This window comes from Cheilinus undulatus, linkage group 11, assembly GCF_018320785.1.
Source record: "Cheilinus undulatus linkage group 11, ASM1832078v1, whole genome shotgun sequence".
In the NCBI taxonomy this organism is placed as follows: domain Eukaryota; kingdom Metazoa; phylum Chordata; class Actinopteri; order Labriformes; family Labridae; genus Cheilinus; species Cheilinus undulatus.
Window position 1 is genome coordinate 22138655 of NC_054875.1, and position 20490 is coordinate 22159144.

At 42.0% G+C, this 20490-nt stretch overlaps 1 protein-coding gene across 7 annotated transcripts in view; it reads right to left on the reverse strand.

The window, feature by feature from the left end:
* Window positions 1-2048: 2048 nt before the first annotated feature.
* The window catches only part of rerea (arginine-glutamic acid dipeptide (RE) repeats a), a 183561-nt gene continuing 165119 nt past the window's right edge, over window positions 2049-20490 (reverse strand). For 5 of the 7 annotated variants that reach the window (XM_041798392.1, XM_041798391.1, XM_041798390.1 and 2 more), the window contains 11 exons: window positions 12494-12656; window positions 12291-12383; window positions 11592-11791; window positions 11174-11335; window positions 10969-11082; window positions 8713-10115; window positions 6705-6927; window positions 5896-6616; window positions 4531-4704; window positions 4246-4426; window positions 2049-4140 (listed from right to left, as the gene is read on the reverse strand). In XM_041798392.1, coding sequence (XP_041654326.1) covers window positions 4107-4140; window positions 4246-4426; window positions 4531-4704; window positions 5896-6616; window positions 6705-6927; window positions 8713-10115; window positions 10969-11082; window positions 11174-11335; window positions 11592-11791; window positions 12291-12383; window positions 12494-12656 — 3468 coding nt within the window. In that variant the 3' untranslated portion in view covers window positions 2049-4106. The remainder of the gene's footprint in view (window positions 4141-4245; window positions 4427-4530; window positions 4705-5895; window positions 6617-6704; window positions 6928-8712; window positions 10116-10968; window positions 11083-11173; window positions 11336-11591; window positions 11792-12290; window positions 12384-12493; window positions 12657-20490) is intronic. The other 2 variants (XM_041798394.1, XM_041798397.1) reach the window with 1 other exon arrangement.

Here is a 20490-nt window from a genome sequence, read left to right on the forward strand (position 1 = left end):
AATTCCCAAGTTTATCAAGGTATCCTACAGCATTGGTTTTCCAACCAGGGGTCTGGGCACCCCAGGGGGGTGCCAAAGATCTCAGGGGTGGTAAGGGACCATCTGCTCGGACAGTGTCAAATTTAGATGTACATATATTTATTTAAAATCATGATTAGAAACATAATATACAGCAGTGTGTTGGGGCTGACCTAAAAGATAAAAGGGGGGGGGGGGGATAAATAAATACAATTATAAAATCGTTTACAATATAAACTCAGAAGGTCAGAGTTGTAAAAGTCCAACATTTTCAAGAAAAAGCTAGAAAATTTCTGTTTAAAAAGTTTTAATTTTGACAGAAGAAAATCTTAATTTACAACAACATAAGGTAAAAAAAATTACAAGAAACCAAACAGAAAACAGTGTTTGGATTCTCAACTTTGGACTTTTCTAAAAATCTAATTTTGGGTTCATGCACATAATGACTTTTAAAGAGAAAAATGTTTTCTCATTAATTAACTTTATAAACTTGAAAATTTTGATTTTGTCCTTAAAAATGAACAGATCCTCTTTATTCATATATGTTGCAGGGTATGGTACATGTATTTGTAAAGAAGGTATATGAATGAAAAGCAATGATTGTATATTTTCTGTATGAGTGATACATTGTATATTCACTGTACAGGTTTCAAAACTATTGGTACATTTAAGGCAGTATTATGATTTCAGTTATGAACTATAGTAAAACTTAAGGGGGTAGGATTAGATAAGTTTATGCTTCTTCCTACTCCTTTCTGCTCATGTAAACTGAGATGCTTAAGAAATTGCAGATGCAAGTTACTGCCTTGTTTTCATTTTTTTTTTTTTTTTTGGATGTTCACTTATTTGTATTTTTAACTGTTTTTAAGTTGTCATTTACATGATTGAAATTAAGATATCAATCAATCAATCAGTATTTAGAGTGGCCCAAATACAATGCCATTGTATTAAATAGTTTATACACAGATCTTTTATCAAAATCAAGTGTATGTAGGCTATTATGTTGGGATTTTGTCTATGAAAATAGTTAAAACTGATGTGCACTTTTTCCAAGTGGGTCCTGGGGGGCTTGGCTTTCTTATATACAGTGCTTAACAAATTTATGGAAAAGAGGTTGGGAACCATTGTCCTACGGGATGCCAGGATGGCTGTCCACCAGCTGGAGCCTAGAAGAAGTTGGGTGATGCAGCAGGACTATGACACTTTACATTGAAGTAACTCTACAACAGCATGGGTTAAAAAGAAGAGGAAAGAAAAGCCACCTTTTGGAGTGGTCCAGTCAGAGCCAGACCTGAATCTAATAGAGAGGCTTTGAAATAACCAACACTTTTCACACCAGGAATCCTAGGTATATTGGTGAGCTGAAACAGCTCCACCTGAACATTGGACAGATCTGATCAGCAGCTGATGGAAACGCTTGGTTGAGGTTATTGCTGCCAAAGGAGGTTCAACCTGTTAATTAATCCAGGGTTCAGTTTCTTTTTCCAGCAGTACTGTGAATGTTCAATGGCTGTGTTCAGTAAAGACATGCAATATAAAAACGGTTTGGGTGGTATTGGGTTCAGAACATTGTGTTTGTCAATACTTGAGACTTAAATGCAGATCAGACCATATTTGAAGACCAATTTATGCCGAAAACTAGACCATTTCAAAGGGTTCACATAATGTAGCTGATGCCTAAAGGTCTTCGTTTTGAAAAAGTTTTCTGCAGCAAATCTTCTTGATAAGTGATAGATCTGATTGTTAAAAGAAAGCAGGATAAGATTTTTGTTAGAAATATACCTACCTACACAAGAACAGGACAAAATCATCAGAGGAGGCTCTTCTTTTTCCACAGGGAGTGCCAAATTCAACACAAACCGGACTTCCTCACAGGAGCTTTAAAAAGGATGATTTTCTTCTCTTTGCAGTTGGGATTGAACAGCCTGCTCTACCCCTGCATTTAATCAGCTGTTCATCAATACTTCAAAAAGATCCACAAGATGAGGTTTAAAATGGCACAATAAATGAGGAAGTTGCATTTTGTGGTGTAACTTAGTCGTTTATTTTAATTCCACAAATTTTTCAAAAAAATTACAAAATACTCAAATGGAGAGAACACAGGACTCACAATTTTTCTTATTATTTCTACTTTTTGTTTACATTGTGTCATCCCATGGCGACTACTCATATATACAATAAGCTTCAAGATACCAGTATATATATAAATCTTAGCAGTCAGAATTAACATTCTGCTATTGCCGCTTTCAAACAAGAAGCTAAACCATTGACAACACTTAACATCAAAGGTTTTGGAGACACAAAAAAAGGGGAATAAAAGGCAAGGGAACCGTTGGGAAAAACGAGGCAAGGGTGATGAGGAGCCGTCGTTGGAACAGAGACAGTAATGGGTGGAAGATGGTGAGACAGACTGAGTTGAAGATTCAAAGACTGTTTTGGAGTTTTAAAAAGAGGGGCACAACTTTGATGGTGCTGGGAAGTATGTCGTAAATCATAGTGCTCCAAGGGTAGATATGGTCACTTTTAAATGCAAGTACAGTTTCTTCATTTGGTTAAAAGAAAAGAAAAAGCCACAGTTTTATAAACGCCCATGACACTCAAACAGTCTTAGTTCATGGAACAAAAGCAGAACTCATGTCATGGATACAGAGTAGAAAATAAAAATAAAAAAAGACAAACTTAGGCTCATGTGCACTGTATGACAGGTCAACACGACTTGTAACAGTCAGTGGCACACATAAACACACACTCCTGAGGAGCAGGAGGCTGCGTGTATCCCTAAGGAACCAAGGCATACGAAAATATTGAGGAAAACACAAACTCTCACACACTCTCACACACAATCATCCACCTTCTCCCCCAGTGGTCGTGTCAGCAGGCCTCCTCTAGTGTCACAGTGAACATTATTACAGCCTAGTTGGAGGAAAACTCAGCCGAACGTGAGCCCTGCGACAAACAAGACCGACTGGGAACAGAGATGGCGACACACAACGCACCGTCAACTGACTCACAACCATTCACACTTCTCAAACAATCCCAAAGTCCTGTTAGGCTCCTGGTTTTGTCAACAGATTCATGTCCCGATAATTTAAAAGAACTGGAAGTCATTTTGAATTCCTTCAGTTCAGCCATTTTTCTGGTGTCCACATTTTAAAATCATTATTAAAACCATTCTCTGTAAAAAGAACAACATAAGAATGAAGTGTTACTCCATTTCAATTGACTTAAATAGTGATTTTACGCAAAAGGATAAAATCAGTTGAGTGGAGCTCTCTCAGTGCAAACTGTTTTTTTTTTCTTTTAATCCATGACCTCGTGTGCCCTCCACAGAGGCCGTGGTGACAACTGTGTCACCTCTTCAAGTGTTTCAAATCATGAACTCAACGTGTTGAGTTTCCACATTCTGCCAACCTGCGGTGTGAAGAATGGATGTGGGGTGTTTTCATGGTGGATGTAGGACTAAATCTAACACAGTGATGTCAGAAGAACAACACAACTGAAGCACAACTCTCTCAGGAACTGCTCATATAATGCCATGGTGCTCCCCTCTGAAACAAGGGATAATGCTTCAAAACAATTAGATCGGAGGTTGAAACGACTTGGTTTGGACTCCACACCTAGTAATAATAATAATTATAATAATAATTATATGTTTATATATACTATTTACAGACTCAAAAACGCCATGCTGTAGCTTTTCTTAAAATTATGAAAAACCTCCAACAATGTATTAAAATAAATGTTGAATTTAAGATAGCACTTGTTATTTTCCATAAACGGCCTGACTGGTCATGTCTTTTTTTTCGTCGATAAGCACAGTGTCTTGTTCTAGCACCTACAAAAAAATGTCAGGGAAGCTTGTCATGCAGGAGTCTTGAGGACGTTGCCACTACTGGCTATATACCAAAGAAAGTCAATGTCTTGAAAAATCATAATAAAAAAAGTCCTTGAAAGGAACAAAAACCGGATAGCAGAAGAATTCTCAGACGATCCACTTGGCCTTTTTGTGTTCTTCAAAAACTGAATGTAACAGCTCAGTAACAACTTCCCGGCTCCTGTGCCTGCCAGTCGTTGCCTCCTCTGACTGCTTACAGCTGCTTATCACTCTCCTTCTTCAGCCGGCTGAAACAGACACAACAGCAAGAATTAATAAGGTAAAAGAATCAACAAAATGCAGTTTATTTTATTTAAAGATGCCTATTCTGACTTTTCTGCTGCTAGTCTGACCTGTAATAGTCCTCCTGGCCTGGCAGTGGTCCTCCGTGCATGTGATGGTGCCCGTGGAGCCACTGCTGCTCCATGGCCAGCCTCTGGAGCTCAGCTGACTGGGCATGCATGGCCTGCAGCTGGTGGGCCGCTGACATGGGTGGTGGCAGACCTCCTGGTAAGTCCCGTGGGTATGGAGTGCCTGGAAGAGGCACAACACAAAGATTTGATCAGGCTGTTGGCAGACTCCGGCTGATTTGATTTGATATTACTGTTAATGAGAGATGATACTGGCAGAGGGCTTACCAAAGACTGGGTGGCGCAGCATCTCGTGTTCGTGTGGCGGCTGTCCGAGGAGAGGGTTGGGGATGGCGCCGGGCGGGTAGGGGAAGCGGGCCAGGTGAGGTCCAGCTGCCAGGGGGTCTACTGCCAGCGGATGGGCCCCAGAGCCTGGAGGACACACAAGACATTCACCACCACCTTCTGGGTGTCAGAGTCTTAGGTTCAGGGTACACTCATTGCAAGATTGTATCACAGACAGTGCATGCTGCAGGCATCAGTGATACAAAGCTTACTACAATGTGACTTCTCTAAAGGTTGATCAAAGAGTGCAGGGACAATTTATCTACATTACTTGGTTCAACAGAAACTTCAGGAGAATATAACTTTTTTCATTATAATCCCATATGTTAGCAGATTTTGATCATATCTTGTGTGCTTTAAACAAGACAGATGTGAAATATTGTTCAAAGTCCCTTTTTTCACTTTTTGTCAGTGATGAGAGAAGTATCATAATAGTACAAACAAACTTTGTAATATTATTGCACAGTGATTGAGGTTTCTATTAAATACAAGAAAATGCACTTAGCTAATATAAAATCCTACAAAGTGTTCCCTGTAAAGATATCATTTGTGCAGGCATGAGCTTTCCATGTATTACTCTAGGATCCTAATGATTGGATACTTTATTCTGAACTTAGTTTAAATCCTATCTTTTGAAATATTCTTAAGAAAATATAATCTCCTACTCTAACCTTGATACAGAAATCTTGTTTCATATTTTAATCACAGTATCAAAAAACTTTGAAAAATGGTAACAAAAACATCTCAACAACTACCCTGAGTCTGCTGAGTTAGACAGTGCTCTACTCTTTGCCTGATACTATTTTCAAATACTGATGGTTTATATAAAAATCTTACAAAGAACTGCCTTTTCATGTCAAAGTATATAGGTAAAAATGATCACACAGTATGACTATCAAATAACAAAGCACATACAGAATTAAGCAAGTATTCAAGAGACATCATATACGATCACAGTTTACAAAACTACATGTATTAAATGTATGAAATATTTTTGCTAAAAATGTTAAGATATAAAGATAGCAGTCAGATACTAAAAATAAACAAGCTGAAGCATGACATCATTGATGTTTCTGCTTTATGCATAAAGAGAAATATGGATTATCAGAAGTGTATCTGAATTAAGTAAAAATTAGATAAAACTGCCATGGACATGACAGTTTCCACAGAGTGTTAAGCAAATAATGAGGAATTATAAACTAAAAATGTTATCTGTTTCAACCTTTCAAGCATGTGACAATTCAAATACCTGATACAAAACAGTAACATACAGTTTCATGTACATAAGTAAACAGGGCTTTCGTTTACCTTGGTGGAGAGGGTCTTGCTGGTGGAGGTGTAGATGGGAGTGAATATGCGAATGCTGGTGGTGGTGCGGTGTGACATTGAACATCTGTAGACGAGCAATGGGGTCGTTGGCGACTGTGGCCATCCTCTCAGCGTGAAGTCTCTCTGCAGCCAACCTCTCTGGGTAGCTCATTTCTGGCCGCAGCTGTGGCCCAGCGAGGGCCAGCCGCTCACGCTCTATTGGGTTCAGGCCGGGATGGAAGGAGGCGAAGGGGTGAGGGCCTGCCATGGGGGGTAACGTGATGGCCCCATGCCGGGCAAAGTGCTCCATGGGATTTGTGGAGGGGTGGAGTGTGTCCATCTCTGGAGGCTTGACCTCAAAACCGGGCTTCATCCTTTCCCGTAGTTCCCGCTCACGAATCTCCCTCTCTCGCATCTCCCGCTCTCTTAGCTCACGCTCCCGCATGGCGGGGTCAGCGTTGTATAAGCTAGGCATGTGATACGCCAGCAGGGGGTCTGCAGGGTTGAGGGACACAAAGAAGGGATGGTTTCGATTGGTTGGGGACATGACATGGGGTCGGGCGTACTCGCTGAGGGTTCGAAGGGCGGGGGTGTCAGGCCCGATGTACGGTGGCACAGCTGCAATCGTAGTGGGGGGGCCGTCGAAGGGTGGACGCATGTGGGCGGGGCCGGCCATCTGAGGTTCTCCCATTCTGCTCTCGTGTGAAGAACTGGAGGCTTTCTGCGAGGGGAGAAATGTCATGTTTAGAAAAACACTCTACCAAGAAAAAATAACTAATGCACAACACAGGAAACAAACCCAGACTCACCGCAGCTCGCTCTGCCTCCTTTTCTCGCTCTCGTTCTCTTTCCCGCTCTTTTTCCCTCTCCCTCTCTCTCTCCTTCTCTTCCCTTGCTTTCTGTTCTGCTTCCCTCTTTGCTTTCTCCAGAGCTTCCTCTCTCTTCTTGGCCAGTTTGGATGAAGCCAGGGGAGTGAAGTAGAAATCTGTCCTTGCACACGAGTTGTAGCCTCGGTCCAGGTGCTTGTAAAACCTGTAGCCATGGTGGAAAAGAGACATTTTTACATTCAATATTTACTCATAAAGTAAACGACTATGTGTTACAAACAGACATAATAGACTCTAGGCATGATATTCTTGTTTAATTTTACATGTTGAATGGAAGGATAATTTCCCATTAGACAAAAAGACAGCTCACATTAGCTAACACTGGTCCATTATTCAAAAGGAAACAAACTCCCCTGCGTTCACTTCTGTGGCTATGTTGAGTATGTATTAAAATCCTCATTGCTATTCATTGGCAGGCTGAGAGCCACTTAAGCATAAGGCATCTACACATAGTTACATTCAGATGCCTTAGTTCACTAGCGTCTTGCTGTAATTAATCTCCATGCTCTCCATCTTAGATAATTCCTAGCCATCAGCCGCTCAGGGCTAACTGCGGCCTTGGCTGTCTGTTTTTCTTTTTGCTGAGGACATTTGATTTGTTGCTAACATCAAAGCCTTTAAATCTAAAGACAGAGCCTCTTTGTTGTTGGATGTGTTTGAAAGCTAATCAGAATCTCCAGACAAGACAGTTAGTAGCTCCACAGACTGCTGATAAACAACAGCTTGTTCAGGTGAAGGTTTCATCTTTAACAGGTACTGTGTGGGTAAAAGCCGGCTGCTCATAAGCAGGGATAAAAGGGAGTGCTTTCTGGGGCCAAACCGAATGGGGGGCCCATGGAGGTCAGCTAAATCATGGTCCATTAAAAAGTTAATCTGTGATAACCATATTTTATTTTAAAACAAAATCAAAGCAACATAAATTAATATAATTCATTTATGCTGTTGTAGGACATTGCATTTCTCAAAATCTTAACACCCTTTGTTAATATAGAGTTACCTTTTTTGGTAATGTTAACAATGTGGATGGGCACATTGACTAAACCTTAGAAAGTAATGTCAGACTTCATAGCTAAGCCACGATGTGAACAAATGTAAGAATACCAGTAAATAACTCTCTGGGAAAAATAATTATTAAATAATTGCAAAATTGGTTATTAATGGTGGAAAAAGTGGTGAAAAAGTGATTAAAGAGTGGCAAAATAAGTTAAAAGCTGTAAAAATGGGATTAAAGTGGCAAAAATAGATTACAAAAATGCTAAAGGGTCAACATGGGTGGAAAACATGGGTGCAAAGGGGTTTAAATTGACTAAATTGTTTAAAGTGGAAAAAATGGGTGGAACATGGCAAAATGGGTTATAAAAATAAAATAAAGGGGGAAACAAGTGGGAAAATTGTGAAATTTGGTTATAAAGTGACCCAAATTGATTTTAAATGGGCATAACAGGCAATAAGTGGCTAGAATAGGTTATAAAAATCCAAAATAGAGCAGAAAAATAGGTGAAAAGGGGTACAAAAATAAAAAATGCAAAAAGTGGCTAAAGAGTGAAAAATTCGGAAAAAATGGCCCAAAAAAAAAAAAGTTACAAATATGCAAAAAAAAAGGGTGGATAGGTTGTGAAAAGGCTTAAATAGTGGCAAAAAGGGGTTTAAAGTGAAAAAATAGGGGACAGTTGGCAAAAATGGGTGGAAACAGTGTTTTAAAAAGGGTTACAAATGGACACAAATACATAATTTCATCATAGCTTTTCATACTCTTCAGCTCGAAAATGAAGTAATTGTTAGCCAGGATGCTAACAACAATGCTACTGATCAGTCACCGATCACTGATATCATTAATAAATCACAACTGGGGAAGGTCCATTCACTGGAGTTGCAGGGACCCAGACAATTCTGTGGGCAGGCCTTGGTAGAAGCCTGTTTGTAGACTCACCTTGCTGACTGGCTGGCATGGCTGGGTGTGTTGACAACCGTGGGCTCTGGGGAGGGGCTTCTTTGAGGGGGTGGGGGGCTCTCTGGCTCTTCTGTCTCGTCCAAAGGCTCTTCTTTGATGTGTACAGGGGGAAGTGCTGGGCCTGGTCCAGCACAGTTGACAGAGGCAGGAAGTGGCATAGAGATGGAGGAGGATGAAGTAGAGGAGGTTGGAGGCTGTATACTGGGTATGGAGGAGGAGGATGATGATGATGATGATGATGACGATGAGGGTGGGCCGGTTGGAGGTAGAACTGTGTTGAAAGGATGAGTGGAGAATGGTGGCTGTGGTGGCCCATTGGGATGTGAGGCTGCTGCGGAGGGTGGCAGAGGTGGAGCTGGTGGAGGTTGGTGGCTGGCTGATGGTGGGAGGCTCTGGGACTGGGTGAGGACAGGAGGCTGGGCAGGGGGAGGCTGATGCTGCTGCCCCTGAGGCATGAGCTGCAGGGGAGGTGGGTGTGCAGACGGAGGATGGTGGGTGGATAAGGAGCTGAGCGGTTTGAGGGCAGGAGGTGGAGGCAGGTTTGAAGGCATCTGAGGGAACGGAGGCGCTGACGCATGTGGCGGGTGTTTGTGGGTCTGTGGGTTGGATATCTGAGGGATGGGCGTGGTTGGCGGGGGCTTGATGTGAGGCATAGACATTGGGGCAGGGGGCAGAGGCTGCTCTCTGGGAGGCTGAACCCCACTCTGAGCAGATGATTGGGACTGGGATGGAGGCGTGTGTGGCCTCTGCTGTGATTGGCCAGGGATTGAAAGGGGCGGGACCTGAGACTGACCAACAGGGAAGCCCTGTGGGGGGATGGAATGAGGGTGAGGCATATGTGAAGGTCCAGGCTGAAGGGGATGTGGCAAAGGAGGCATGGGCCCGTGATGTGAGCTGGGTACTGATGGAGGTGGGACTTGGGGTCCAGGAGCTGGAGCCTGAGCCATGGGTGAATGTGGAGAAGGAAGCCTTTGAGGGTGGAGGTTTGCTCCAGACTGGATATGAGACATTGGGCCTGCCGGGGGCAAAGGCTGGGGAGGTAGAGAGGTGGAGGCCGCTGTGGGGGAGACCTGTGGGGGCAGCGTTGGGGCTGAGGTTGTAGGCGGAGGTGGTGCTGAGGCGGTGGCAGCTGAGGTGCCTGGTTGACACTGGATGACAGGAGGGTGTTGGCTTTGAAGGAGTTGCTGCTGCTGGGCGGAGGAGTCTGAGTCGCTTTCATTGTCCCGGGGGCTGGGGATGCTTGGGGAGGAGCTGCGGTTGTCCTGATCAATGTCTTTAGGATCGCTACTGAGCTCTTCATTGATGCTGCGCCCATCAGAGCTCTCCCCCTCTCCTTCCCCTTCACCCTCGCATTCTGAAGGCGAGTCTGGTCTGCTAAGCTCCTACAAAAAAGGAAAAAATATATATCATAACAGAAAGACCAGGGTTGGAAAGAAACTAAATTCATTTCTTTTAACTACTGTAACTAAGCAGCTTTCAGTTTTAGTTATTAAAATCAATAATTAAATTTTTACTTTATACTCTGAGCCCCAAGCTATTTTGTAACCATTTTGTCTCACCTGGACTTTTTGTCCTAAAAAGCCTGTAAAACATGAACCCTATGGTGCACAGAAAAGCTCTTATCCTCTTTTTTCAGGACAACCCGGGCTTTAAAAGTATGTGTGCTGCAGTAATATCACTTGAGTTTTAAAAAGTTATGGCCCTACAAAGACAAAAAAACAATCAGTTCTAGATTTATGATGATCATTCCTCTGGTGGAAACTGTGGCAACCAGTGGGACTTCAAAAATAAATGTGCATCTGTTATTTGGTTCCTTGTATGTTCCAATAGAAACATGCAAAATACAAAAATCCAAGATGGCAGCTTCTACGCAGGGTCTTCATCAGGGTATGAACAATCATCATGTCAAGCCCTGATGAAGACCCTGTGCGGTCGAAACCAGTCAGCTTTCCTTGTGATTTTATTGTTTTTATTAGATATGCCCTGAAACATTAAAGGCTTTTTACCCGAATCCTTGACTCGAGTAAGTGTGCCTGAAGATTGCCCTGGTGGCTTCTCCCTTTTTTGAAACTTCAACTGAATTACTTTTCACTTTTACTTGAGTAGTACGTTCCACCATATTTTGGTAGATCTTAAACCCAATTAAATCTACTTTTACTTGAGTATGAAAATCCTGTACATTTCCACCTCTAACAAAGAAATATACAAACAGCCAATCATGGAGCACAGACTCACTTGTGTCTTGGATTTTTTGGCACTGGCTCTTTCCGGCTCCTCGGTGTCTGAGGCTCCCTTCTCTCGCTGCCGTTTGGCACTCTTCATGGGTGAAGGAGCCTCCTCTTTAATCTTCTGTGGAGCAGAAGCCATAGATTCATCAGGCTACATTTTTCAGAGATGTGCATTAATAGACAAACTTTTAAGCAGGCTTTTCTTTGTTTACCTTGCTGGGCTTCTTCATGGAGTCTGTCTTGCTGTCGGTGCTGTCTGTACTTGCTGCACTTGGTGAGGTACGTCCACTGGAGCGCAGGTCCTCATTGGTTGGTGAGGCTCTGCCATCAGGACTCGCTGTCTGCTTCTTACGACCACTTCGTAGCGTCGACATCTGAAAACAAACATAACCAACATGAAAAATGAGTGATGACAGAACAATATATAACTAGAATAGAAGAAATTTCAATTGGAATACTTCAAACTAGATTTCTGAAACAATCTCTGTCAAAGCTGCTCCTGTGCTACTCATCTAGAAAGGATTGGATTATTTCTTTGTAGTTTGGTTCTGCTTTACTCTGGAGATAAATCTGAGGTTATGGTTCCTGAAGGTGAAAATAAAGGGATAGATGGAGAACTTGTGAGCGTACCGAGCCTCGGTTCCGTCGGGTCCTCATGCTATGCTTCCCGCTGAGTCCATCCTCCTCCTCTTTGACAGGTTTGAACATAAATGGCGGCGGGTCCACGGGCTTCTCGATGGGGGGCAGTTCACCGTACTTCTTGAAGTGGATGCGACAGTCTGTGCACAGCAAGATGTTCTCCCGACCCCCGTGGTGCCAGTCCTTGGAGGCTGGAAAAAGGCATTTACAGTTGTGAAATAACACTCTCACAGGCATTAAGAAGAACAAACAGAAAGATCTCACAACTTCAGGAACACTGTCAAAGACAAAGAATATGCTAAAATCATTTTTAGTTTAACAACTAAGGATTTTTCTTTACAGGAGCAAAATTAAGGAAATGTATGACTCTGACTCTACTGGACTCTTTGGGACATGACTATGAATCCTGAGTTGTTAGCCTCCCTTGTCATGATGGCAGTAACCTGACTGTGATCAGACAGGAGCCTGGCAGTGGGAGCCAGCTGTGTGGAAAGAGGGGGATGATAATGAGGTGGAGAGAGTGGAGAAGCTGTAGGCTCATGTCTGACGTGATCAAATTAGTTGTGACATTTTTTGACATCCATCTGTCACAGAGCTGTGTGTTATGTGTGCCCACACAGACAGACACAGACAGAAATAGCCAAGAAGTTCATAATAAAGCAAAAACGATAAATTAAGGTGGTATCTTACTGGTAGTGAAACAGTGGCGGCAGGCGTAGCCCTTCAGCTCCTGTTCGCTGTCCTCACTGTCAAAGTCATCTTCGCTGGCTGAGCTGAGGTCCACTGGAAAGAGAAAAGAGGAAAACCCTTAGTTTACATCCTTGTCAGAATATATCTAAGGTCATGTCCCCACTTCCTCCCTGGCTGTTGCTGCAGAGGTCAAGTTTACGTACAGAACTCGCTGGAGGGGGGACGAGAGGGGGTGTTGACAGGAGTTGAGGCCGTTCGAGTTTTGATGCGGCGGAAGACAGGCTGGCGGCGGTGTCTACGGTGGGCTCGACAACTGGCTGCTTCAGGAGTCTTCTTCCAATAATAGTAGAAAGTGATGAGCTCTCCCTGAAATGAAACACAAATTCAGTTCTTCTTTATAAGAACAGAAAACAGATTTGTTTATAAAAAGGAGAAGATGAAGTGAGGTCAAAAGGTCTTTTTCGGTAAATTGTTTTTATATTTGAAAATTCTCCCAGTTAGGCTGAAATGAACACATGGAAAACACAAATTAGCAGTCAGCACAGTGTCTACCAATAAAAGGCAATGGAGTGGATGAGTCCATGCCAGGATTTGAAGCTGGCCGGGCATGTTTGTGCTGTCTGTCCCAGGATTAGGCGATGAGGCTGACTGAATGCAGGGATATTAGGATCAGTGCATTGGTGGCTGCCTGGGTGGCAGGAGCGTGAATGGGAACAAAAGAACATGTCAGGCAGAGCTTTGGCGCTACAAATAGGGAGTGAAATGGCTCCTCGCCCCTTCGCTGGAAGAGTCAATTGAACTTTAATCAAACATTCGAAGGGGCGCGCTTTGCCAGTGAGCGAGGCGGATAAATCCACTGTACAAAAGGCAGCCAGGAAATCAATACCCGACTGAAACATTAACACATGCAATCATGGATCAGAAAGCACTTTGCTGAAGCAGCCTGCGCATATTAACTGCTGCTTTCCGGCCACGCACTCATAACACACAAGCCTCGAAAAGTGCAGACAGGAGTCAGAGACAATTATGCCGTTTTCATTGGAGCTGTGGCCTTTTCCCCCCACACTGCGAACTCTCACTTGTTATTCATCCTCTTCTGGCTCCATCACAAATTCAGGAAGGTGTGGTGCGATTATTGGGTGAGCCGTAAGTCACCTGTAATCTTTAAAGCCCAGAGGGCACCCATAGATTGTTTGAGGTCTGTTTAACTGCTGTTCAACAAAGCTCCCGGACTTTAATGGCTATCGATTGTTTTTCCTTCTCCGCTTCAGCTGAGAATCTTGACATAAATTAGTCAGTGCATTGCTCTCTAAATGCATTAACAGCTTTTCAACAACAGCTTAATATCCTTTAAAAATACCAAACAAACAACAAAAAGGGATTTAAAGGAATGGGGTTAAATGCCTATTAAAAGCTTTTTACTCTATGCTTTTTTAACAATAAGAATAAATAACACTGTGACCAAGCCAGTAATTTTAAACAGGCAGAAACAGAGACACTTTAATTTCTTATCTCATGAACTAAAAAACAACTTGAAGCCTGCTGGTTTCATGTCCTTTGCTGTGGGAAAGAAAAGGTCAGGGATTGGCCAGCATCTGCTTCTTTATCACTCAAACAAGTCTTGTGAGTGTCTGACATTCAGAAACAAGTTAAGTCTTTCTCAATCGCTGCCCCTGATTGGCAGAAAAATACTCAACTCAGTGGGCTTAGGCCCATTTAATAAGATCTCTCTTTATGTGGCTCTTAGGGGAAATTCATATCTAGCAGTAGCTGTAGGACTGCTTCTTATCAGGAGCATAGCAGTGCTGGGAACATTTACTGAGGGTATCTGAGCTCAATGAAACCCTCTCACATTTCAGGGTAAATTAAGGTGCTGTGCTGTGCTGTGTTATGGAAAGGCACTGCTCCAGAGTTAAACTTTCACAAGCTCCACAGCTTGTTGTCCTGGTTTTAGACTCCAAAACTATTGCAGATGAGTACATCTGGAGAATAAGTCCACACGTAGAAGCTCAACGGAGACAAACCAGTAGAGCCCCATTAAAATATAATAAAAAACAGTTGGACAAAGATTAAGCTTCTACTTTGAAATATTAACAGTGCTTCAAAAAGCTCTATTATGTGCCCCATGTGTGTCTATTTCACGATGGTTAACAGAACTTTCCAGGCGTTTCCTGTATGCCCCCTCCTCTTCGGCCCGGCCAGCCAGTTGGGGAGGGCAGGGCGCAGGTGCTAACTGAGGGAAGGCAGGCGTCCTGATGTGAAATCTAATTGAAATGTGCAGATCAAAAGTGTCGAGTGGTGCCGAGCGCTGGCTTTGCTCTGTGCTTAATGACTGTTCTCAGCAGTGCCTCTCTGCCTCCTCGCTGCAGGCTGACAACTACATGGACCTCGACAACAGCCCGGCAGACACGAGGAAAGGTCACCCTGCCTCTCCATCACTTACACTGTGTCAAGTACCATTATATTAGGCCCAGGCTAATGAAAACATTACATTGGAGATTTTGAATAGGAATTAACAGGTGCGATGATGAGCTGGTACTGCCAGATGTAATATTGCAGAGGGAAACAAAAGAAGCAGATTAACAAGTTCAGAGTAAAATCTAACTAGAAAAGTTATTGCTGATTAAAAAGAGAGTGCAGTTTTTATTAAAATACAAACTACAAAGAAGCTCAATTACCTTTTGTCATATTTGTTAGATGTATTGTGTGAAACTTTCAACGACTAGTTTGGAAAACAGTTAAGTTGGCAAACATCCAAACCTGCATAATATGCCAGTTAAGAAACGGACACATTCGTATTGCATTGCAGTGTTTCAGTTTTCCTGTAAGTGCTTTTTTCTTTTAAAGCACAACCAGGGACATGGGTTGCGAAAGGGGCAATCAAAAATCAAAATTAAGAATTTTAAGACCTTTTAAAGGCCTAAATTGAGAGAGTTTAATTCCACTTTTGCACTGTAAATGGTCAAAAATTAAATAAATTAGATTGCTTGGTACAGCAGATCAGGATGGATTTCTTTATAATGAAATGTCAAATGGTATAGGGCAAAACATTTTTTTGTTTTTGTTTTATCATAACATATTTTTGCTGATGTGCTGACCTGATTCTGAACAGTTTTACAATTTAAAAGCAGATTAATTCTGTTTTTTGACAAAGAAAGAACTGTTAAAATAAGGTTGGGCTGCTTTTGTGTCATTTCGGATTTCTGTACTGTTTTAAGCAAAAGATAACTGACTTCCTGTTTGGATACAGACCTGCTTTTAAATGTAGATCCAAAAATTATGACATCAACTTAACCACAGAGAAATAAATTTGTTGTGGATTGCAAAGGAAAAAACTGAAGTAAAAAGTTAAATGTTAAAACCACAAGGTGAAGACGCTGCAGTGCTCAATAAGAGTGTCTTGACAGAGACAATAAACCTTGCATTTAATCACTGAAAGGAAAAAAAAGCACTAATTATGGACTTGCGATTAATGCATTTAATCCCAACAACCATAGTTGCAAATACACCACAGACAGAAACCTGTAAGCATGGTGTCTGCTTTGTATATTACATAAACAGCAGTGTTTACTACACATGTCCCACTTGATAAATGAAAACAAATAAAAATATAAACAAGCATATACACCTTAAGCTAAAAATATAACATATGAGTTATTTATTCAAGTCAATGTACTTAAAGATGAACATGGCAGTCCTGCACTGTAAATTGCTACAGAGGTCGATAGACAGAATCCCTTTTAGCCTGCCTGAACTTCAAAAATACTTCCACTGAGTCAAGTAAATACAGTTAATTTTTCATGTTACTGCATGTCATTCTTTACCTTGTGCTGCCTTTCCCTTGTTGGATGTTCAGGTAAAGACTTTGTCCTTATTTACAGTCTTCTGTGTGAGGATGCCTTTTTCATCAAATGAAGCGGACAGTGAAACAGAAACAACCCTATGAACCAGTCTATAAAACAGTTCATGAAATAATTCAAATAGAATCTAAATTGGCCCTGGCCTCCATGCTGTTATTTTCCTTTCGTGCACTAAATCACAGCAGAGCAGAGAGCGAAGTGTGCTGTAGCTCCACAGAACATGAGATAGTGACAACATAAGCTTGGTATTATAAGGCCTTTTAGACTGCTTCCATCTGCAGGAGCTTTCTGGCCGCTGGATTATCCGACAAGGAAAGGCTTACCCTCCTATCACGACACTCAGGGCCTCAGTCCTGTTAGTGCCACTTAAAATGGTCGTTTACAGGCAAGCTTGTAGCTTTTTATGTCTGACACTCAACCACTGCCAATAAACATGACCTTCTGCAGTTTGTTATAAGCATAAATTACTTCAAAACAATCTCAATTTTTTTGATTTACTGAGGAAGAAAAAGTAGGAATGTTAGCAGGCTGCTCATATTCCTGCCATAACTGAATTAAATGCAATCTATCAAATGTCAAGTTCACTTACTTTTGATCAAATATCTTCAGTTGATGGAGTAAAATGTACTGACAGGCTCTAGACGGTAGGAAATATATGTTTAAAAACATATGATCATATTCAGACACCCTGTTTTAATCCATCTTATGTTCTTATGTTTCTGTTCAGAAGATTAGGAGTAAATAAGGTTAATCATGAGTCCATGGTGGACTACAGTATAATAGTGAGTGGGAGTTCATGTCGAGGCTGAGTAGGAGTGCAGGATCCTCCACTGGGCTCGGTGGTCCTGTGTGCGCGGGCAGGGCTGAGGGCGAGGGGCTAAACTCATGTATTTACACCCTCATCCCCTCTCCGGCCCAGGCCTGAACAGATGGTTTCTGTTTTTCCTGGCAGATTTGTGACAGAGCCACAAAAGGCCCCTGCTTTGACATGAAGCCAAACGGTTAAGGCCGTTACTGGCAAGAGCAGGGGAAGGAGGAGAACACAGGGGAGAGAGCTGAGGAGGGGGAGGGCCGAGCGTGGAGGAAAGCCGAGAGAGAGAGGGAGGAATAAAAAGCCAGCAGAGGATAACAATAGACAATCAACATTCAATCTGACCACAACCCTCTCTAAAAATCTCACAGCAAATAAAAAAATCCCCGCTCCAGACTTGAGGTAGTTCAGCCGTGAGAGCTGAGCGCAAAGGGGGCATGTGATTTTTGCTTTCTGGTGGCCAATGTTGAGTTGTGTAAACATCCATTAGTGCAGCATGAACCTGCGCTCCTCCTGCTTCCTCCACAGTCTGCTGCCCGAGGAGGGAGGACTGCTTCCTGATTCATTTCAGCGAAGTGAGGTGGGGGATATATTTCTCAGAGCTAAATCAAACCAGGTTTAATTATGTATGTGCTCGACCCCTGGACTTGAGGTTCTTCATCTTCTGTGACAGGTTGTACAGGGTGTCGTTTCAGTGAGCGGCGTTTGACTTTTCTATCATCCTCCTGCAGACTGTAATAGTAGGAGGGAGGTTTGTGAACGCTTATGTGGTTGAGCAGGTCAGAAATGCAATTGTGATGCCTTCAGGGTCATTTCATATTTTCTGCTGTGCAAAAGACTGCTTTGAAAAATCCAATAAAATCTCTTTATTTCAAGGATACTTGTGAGATTTCAATTATGTTTCTGAACCTCTCTTTACAAAGATTATGTGAAAATAAGCACCAATGTAGCATGACACTATATCATGCTTTTGGATTTGTAGATTTATAAATATAAGTAAAAGGAAAATGCACTTTAAATGACATTTAAACAAGGCTGCCCATAAGATTGGATAAAGAGGAGAGTTTTCTGGGGCCCAGCCAAATGGGGGGCCATGGAGGTCAGCAAGATCATGGTCCATTAAAAAGTAAATTTGTGATAACCAAAGTTTTTTTGAAACCTTAATGATAACCATTCTTATCAAAGCAATAAAATCAATTTTATTTCTTTGTTATGCAGTTGTAAAACAGTGCATTTTCAAAATGTATATCCCCTTTTTAATAACAGAATTACCGTTTTTGGTAACGTTAACACTGTGGATGGGTACACTGACTTAACCATGGGAAGTAATGTCAGACTTTGTTGCTAAGCCATGATGTGCACAAATATAAAGATACTCGTACATTTAATAGAGTGAGCTCTTAGGAAAAAATAATGCAATAACTGCAAACTGGCAAAAATTGGTGGAAAAAGTGGTGAAAAGGGGTTAAAGAGTGGCAAAAACTGGTTAAGATGCAAAGATACGATGAAAGTGGCAATAAAGGGTTAAAGATACAAAAAGGGGGAAAGGTGGCAAAAATTGACAAAATTTGAAGGGGGGGGGGGGGAATGGTGTAATGGGATTCAAAAGTGGCAAAAATGGGCTAAAGAGGCAAAAAAATCTAGAGAGGCAAAAAAAGGGAAAATGGCAAAAAGAAATGCCTGGATAAAGTAGAAATGGTTTAAAAAATGGCAAAAATGTGTTCTAAGTGAAAAAGCTGACAATGCTGAGTGAAAACAGTGGTGAAAATGGATTTAAGTGGTTTAAAGTGTCAAAGTAATAATTTCATTTTAGCTGTATATACTCTTCAGCTCTGAAATGTAGTAAATGTTAGCTAGGACGCTAGCAACAATGCCACTGATCAAACACACATGCACCTATATCAATAAATCACAATTGGGGAGGGCCCATTCTCTGAGCCTGGATATTTATGCCTAAATTAAATCATTTATCTCATTTCAAGACACTTGAGAAGCAAAATAATCACTGCATCGGCAGATACTGCATTTTCACTTCTAACAAAAATCAGGCTTCTTTTGTTGGTGATTAAGAACGTTACCACCTACCACAAGGCTTAAAATATTTTTAAACTTCTGATTTTATCCTGTTTTTAATACAAGGTATTATTTTTTTTCTTTATTAAAACAGACTTTATCAAAAAAGAGGTAACTTTCAAATTATTTTATCTTTTCTGTTAAAGCTGCACAATTCACCTTGCAGTATTTAATTAATATCAATTCAATGGTGAACTCTAATATAAGGTTTCAGCCACACATGAGCCGTAGATGTAAAGCCACAGTGATGTCTCAGAGCCCAAGCAGACAGCAAACATTGGCCTCTGAATAGTAAAAGGACCTTGGCTGGTGGAGCAGAGAAAAGTGAAAGGCGGTTAAATAGACAGCCGTTCCCTGCTGCGCTGAGCCTTTCTGCTGGAGAATGACTGAATAAGCTCTGCTTTCACAGGTCAGGGATGCACATGCTGAAGAATCAGCACTCGTGTTTTTCCTGCTGTAAGCGCTTTTGCCTATGAAAGCAGATTGGATGGCAGCAGTGCTTTTTTGCTAGAGGGTCCATCCTGCATGTTCTGCTGATAAGCTAGACCCCTCCAAAAAACACAACATGAAGCCCACCAAAGAACTCAATTACACAGGGAGCTCTGGTTCTCTGTGCACCATCTATTTGGCTGAAAGAGGCAAAGATTCTGCCTGTACTCGGTCAGGCTAAATCACCCGTGGTCTGCTGAATGAACATCAATAGATGCTGATCGAGCTCCCATCAGAAGGCAGTGATTTCACTGCCTAAACAAGTTATATCATTTACCAAACAAGGAAGCTGTTCTGTCACTCTACTGACAGCTGCTGCCAACTGGACCAGGCCCCTGTAGTTTGTAGCTGCTTTAATTAGTGTTTGAACCAAAGTATTTATAATCACAGTCATCCCCAAGGTTCTGGCTGCTGAGCTAAGGACACGGCAATGAATTCAATCTGACGTTTGTACAGATTGTACCGGGGCAAACATCTGCTGTGAGGTTGTGTCGAGAACACAGTTCTGCTGTCGGCCATCCTGTAGATGACAGGGGCTGTGGGGAGAGGGGTGCTCTGTTCCTTGAGAGAACAAGATGCTGTGAGAACTGCTCTGCACATCACTCCCTGACAGATATAAGGCTGTGTTTTAGAAACGGGATGTGTGGCTCAGGTCTGCCATATGCCCTGAAAGTTACAACAAGCTGTAAGGGCACAGTGACTTTTGTATTCAGAACGGCTCCATCAACTGCAGAATAAACGCTAACGAGACAAAGTATTACTGAGAATTACAGACCTTTTTTATCCTGATGACTGCTGCTGCTAGCTCAGCTGCTGGGATCAGACACCATCTGAGGTCACTTGTTTGAGTTGTCACTTGTTTGAGCGTTAACATCAGCAGAGTACAGACTGTGGCTTCACCTGTGAGAGCTTTCCTAGCACGCTGCCACTGCACCTTTCTGTCTCCCAACATCCATAACAAAAAAAT